The sequence below is a fragment of the Triticum dicoccoides genome, chromosome 7A (genome assembly GCF_002162155.2).
Source record: "Triticum dicoccoides isolate Atlit2015 ecotype Zavitan chromosome 7A, WEW_v2.0, whole genome shotgun sequence".
NCBI classification, from domain to species: domain Eukaryota; kingdom Viridiplantae; phylum Streptophyta; class Magnoliopsida; order Poales; family Poaceae; genus Triticum; species Triticum dicoccoides.
This window is the reverse complement of record NC_041392.1, coordinates 95,508,068-95,512,513: the sequence shown is the minus strand read 5'-3', so window position 1 is coordinate 95,512,513 and position 4,446 is coordinate 95,508,068. Positions and strand designations below refer to the sequence as shown.

Below are 4,446 nucleotides of genomic sequence, written 5' to 3'. Positions count from 1 at the left end.
CTCCTTATCCAATCACGTTTTGCCAACTGGAACTACCCCTGTAAAACCCCCGTAAAAGTCCGTCATCACTACTCTCAGGCACATGATCAATATGCAGTCAAGTTTGAGCAAAATGACCATCGACTAACTCAAAACCTACAAGGACTGGTATTTGAGCAAATCATCAATATTATGCTACCAATTGATCAGTTCAACCTAGCAATGATTCTAATAAATAAATAATTGAAACCAAAACAGTAGCCAATCTACTTGATAGAGCACCTAATCAAGCCAAGTAGAGCAAAAAAAAGTAAGGACTTACTAAACTGCAACAATTACTAGAACCAAATTAACCAAGACCAGTGTCTAGTGAACCAGATCAATCAAGACATGCCTATCAAGAGTAACCAAGGGATGTAGCATTGTTTTGCTCTGGAAATCATTCCAGCAAAACACATACAACAAAGACTACATATTCACATGTTCATCATCACCTCGGTATCAAACATCAACTCCACTGCTTACTACAGTACTTATTTAATCCTCAAAGTGGAGAAAAGCTTAAGTTTCAGTGCAGATGAATGATCTACAATGGTGCATATGTATATCAAGACTATTGTGTACCACTATAAACTGGAAAAACAGCCAAGTACAGTGGCATATAATTCTGGTATCTCCTCATAGTCAATCAATTTATCTTCTTAGAAAATTACCTATCTTTTTAGTGGACAGCACAAACCAAATACCAATATGTATGATGCAACCAGAAAACACTTGGATCTAAAACCTTTACATCACAGATAGGTATAAACAAAATCAAACCGCATTTCTACACAAAAATACATACAAGTCGCAGTTCAAGGAAAATAGGGAGTAATCGAGAGAGAACGAGAGACCTTCAGTGGCACGCCAGTGGGGGCGCGGTGCTGTAGGAGGTACCAGTCGAAGAAGGCAGGGGCAGCATGTCGTAGTCGACGCCAGCAGCAGCAGCTCAGCGGACACAGACGTCGACAGCACCAGCAGGAGATCCGGTGGACAGCACCACCACCACAGCACCCCTGGATGTCAGCACCGCCACCGGAGGACCCACCACAACCACAACATCACCGGGACCTGAGCAAAAAATCAAGTTAAAGCACACATTGATCAACTACAAATCTACAGTAGCATTACACACTAGTATGGCTGTTGGTGAATACCCATTTGCACTTTAGCAGGACTGCTAAATATGGCTATTCTTGAGTCACAAAACAGGGGAAAACTTCTACACACGAGATGAGCAAGACATGGACCTGGCATTCATGCCGCGACGTGGTAGTGGCTCAATCAGCAGCAACCTGTCCATGGTTGACATCAGAGAAGCAGGAGCATGGTTTTCAAGTCGCGGCTCATCCGAGTCGCTCTGGGGTAGCGACTCGGAAAAAGTCGAGCCTGCAGTTGTGACTAGTCGTGACTCGCGACTCGAGTCGACACTAACAAGTTGAGTCGATATATTTTTGTGACTCATCGACTAGTCGCGCGACTCGAAAACCATGAGCAGGAGTAGGTCGACCTAGTTGTCGCCGCTAAGGCTCTACAAATGGTCCTTCTCCCAGAAGGCAAGCGATGCCGCAGTACACAGCCGGTCAGAGATGGAGCCGTGCCAGGAAGCCTGCACCAGACCAAGATGATGAGATCGTCATAACAATTCAAGATCAAATCCCTCTCTACTACAAACAGGTCACATATTGCAATAATGCGTAGATTGATACTAGCAAAGAGCATACTTATGCATCAGCGTGCTCTATGTAAGTTTATGCCAATATGACACAGCAGGAAAAAATGCAAGTCTCACAAATGTTCTGCATGCTTCCTTCAGCCAAGCAATATTACTACTCACTATAACGCCAAGGCGCAACCAGCAAAGAAGTGCACAACATGAAAAAACAACAGATTCTGTGGGTAAAAAATCCTATGCTATCAGAAGAAAGCAGAACCAAAAAAAAAAGTGATGCCACACTGTAAAGATAATGTGCATGTACGTGGCTGCAAATGCTCCAGATTTGATTTGTCAGCACAATTATCAAAATTTTACAAGAGCAATGAATTAATGTGGATTTAAATTACTATCTTAGTGGTAAACTCATTAAACAAGGTAAATAAATAAAAGAACACACAGGTTGGGATCCCCACTTACTTACATTTCCGGTAAGACAAAATACATTACTTATATTGTTCCAATCTACATCGACACCCACACTGACCAAACCTTACAGCAAGAGAGAAATCACAGTAGATTTACACAGAATTACGAAACAAACAAATCAAATTACTAAACAAAATGACACCTGTTTGATAAGCATTAGAATTATACACAAGAACTAACTAAACGAATCACAATTAGCAGAACAATCTTCATTTCTCAAATGCATCAGATCTACAAAATAACTAACTGACAATCTATATATTTCTGAAATCAAAGTTGCATAGGGATGAATCAGAACAGGAACACGACCTTGATGACGTCGGCAGTGACGGAGCTGAACAAGGTGCGGCAGGAGCTCCGGTGGGCAACGGAAGCAGCTCCGATGGACAGCACCACCACCACAGGAAAACCACCGTGACCACACCAAAATCAGCAGCCAGTCCACAGCATCATCGTCAGAGAAGAGCGGCACCAGGAACTCCGATGACAGACAACCACCGGAAGGCACCACCGCCAACGGAAAACCACCGCCTAGCAACAGCATCATGACCTGACCAAAACCACAGGACGCATTCAACGCGGATACGTTGCAAGCAGGCGTATACAAGACGGAATCGAGGTTAGACGGGAGGGAAAAGAGAGATAACTGCTACCTTTAAGGCGGAGCTTGGGGTCGTCGGAGCAGCGAGGTCGCCGAGCGGGACAGGGAGCACGGTCACCGGACGGTGCAGGAGGGAGGCGGAGGCGAGCACCTGGTCATGGGACTGCGCCATGAGGCCCCGCGGCGGCGGCTGCTGCAGCTCGGCTAGGGTTTCGGGTCCGGGGGCGCACTGGCTCGGCGGGGAGGACAGCCAGCTTTGGGGAAGTCTGCCGGCCGTGGAGGGGAGGGGGTGGCCGGCGAGGCTGAGCTAGGGTGAGGCTGGTCGGCGGCTCGATGTGGATCGGGGTGGAGAGCGGCCGCACGGTAGAGAAAGGGGGCGGTGGGGAGAGAGGGGCGGTGGGCTGCGGGAGAGAGGGTAGGGCGGCGGTGGCCGGAGGTGGGGAAGACGGGTGGCCGGCCGGCGGCGCGAGAGGGGAGCGAGGCGTTGTGGTGGAGGGGAACGAGGGAGCGTCACGAGGGACAGTGACGGTCTGTGGATGTGTTTGGTTCATGGGATAATTTTAATGGATGTGGGTACCCCCAACCACCCGGCTAGGCATAGCCAATTTTTCTGTTTGGTTGGTGTGGATGATGTTATCTTGTATTTTCTTTGGTTGGAAGGATAAGTCATGGTTAGGGATGGCCATTGGAGTGTTCTGAAAAATTAAGAAAACTCAACATACACAACTTCTGTCAAGCAATAATAGTAGGAACATTAGGATATAGCAAACATGTGAAACGGAAATTGGACAGAAACTCTGGGAGAGGGGATCCCGTTCATGTTTTCCCTGTCGCCTTTGAGCTGATGCATTATAAATATCAATCAAATCAGCCACGCACACGGCACTCAAAGTCTCAAACAACACTCACGGTCACGGATCCGTGTGGCAAGCACAGCGCGCAAACACAGCACGCACAACAAGTGCACCACGCACAACAAGTGCACGCACACCATGCCTGGCGCGCGCGTATCCACGCGTGCGCAGCCGACGCCTACGCTATGACAGTTGCGGTTGTACCGGCCGGAGAGAGGCGCCTCCATTCACAAGGCACTGGCTGCCGCACGCGGCAATGACTTGTCCGCTGCCATCGCCGCCGCCCCCGCCATGACTCCGATAGCTTGCAGCTCAAGCACGAGAGAGAAGAAAGGAAGGAGAGGGCGTGACAAGGAGGAAGATGAAGAAGGAGAGAGGCATGCCGCTGCTCACTCAACCTCCGCCGTCGCGAGAGAGGAAAAAGGTAGCGTTGGGGCCGTTGGGCTTTTCAGGGAGGCTAGTAAGCGTGCACGTGCAACGCACGTCTTCATTAACACATAAATTGTACTCATTTATATGCAATAAGGGCATACACACATAAAAATATGGAAGTGGCCAAGTGTAAATCGACTGGAAATGGAAATATAAACCGGGCCAGTCGATTCTTTCCGGCCATCCGATGCAAAATGAACAATACCATACCTTGTTCAACCTCAGGAGTTTCTTCTACCTCCGACAATTTCTTTCCCCAGCCGTCCCATGGACCACCGGCCGGACCGGCAACCACCACCGTCCGGCCCTTCCTGGAACCTCCTCCCACCGCCGTGCCGCCGCCGCCCCAGCCATCCCTCTAGCCCCGGGCCTTGCCTGTTTTTTCTTCGGGAATC

General features: G+C 48.8%; 1 protein-coding gene across 3 annotated transcripts in view; it reads right to left on the bottom strand.

Annotated features, from left to right (window-relative positions):
• LOC119330674 overlaps window positions 1–3,299 on the bottom strand; it is a 6,673-nt gene extending 3,374 nt beyond the window's left edge. The window contains exons 1-4 of one of the 3 annotated variants that reach the window (XR_005160208.1): window positions 2,818–3,299; window positions 2,474–2,714; window positions 1,179–1,630; window positions 876–1,092 (exon numbers count right to left, since the gene is read on the bottom strand). Coding sequence is in view for 1 of the 3 variants with exons in the window: in XM_037603788.1 (XP_037459685.1) it covers window positions 971–1,092; window positions 2,474–2,714; window positions 2,818–2,937 (483 nt within the window). In the remaining 2 variants the exon portion in view is untranslated. The remainder of the gene's footprint in view (window positions 1–875; window positions 1,093–1,178; window positions 1,631–2,473; window positions 2,715–2,817) is intronic. The other 2 variants (XR_005160207.1, XM_037603788.1) reach the window with 2 other exon arrangements.
• Window positions 3,300–4,446: the final 1,147 nt, after the last annotated feature.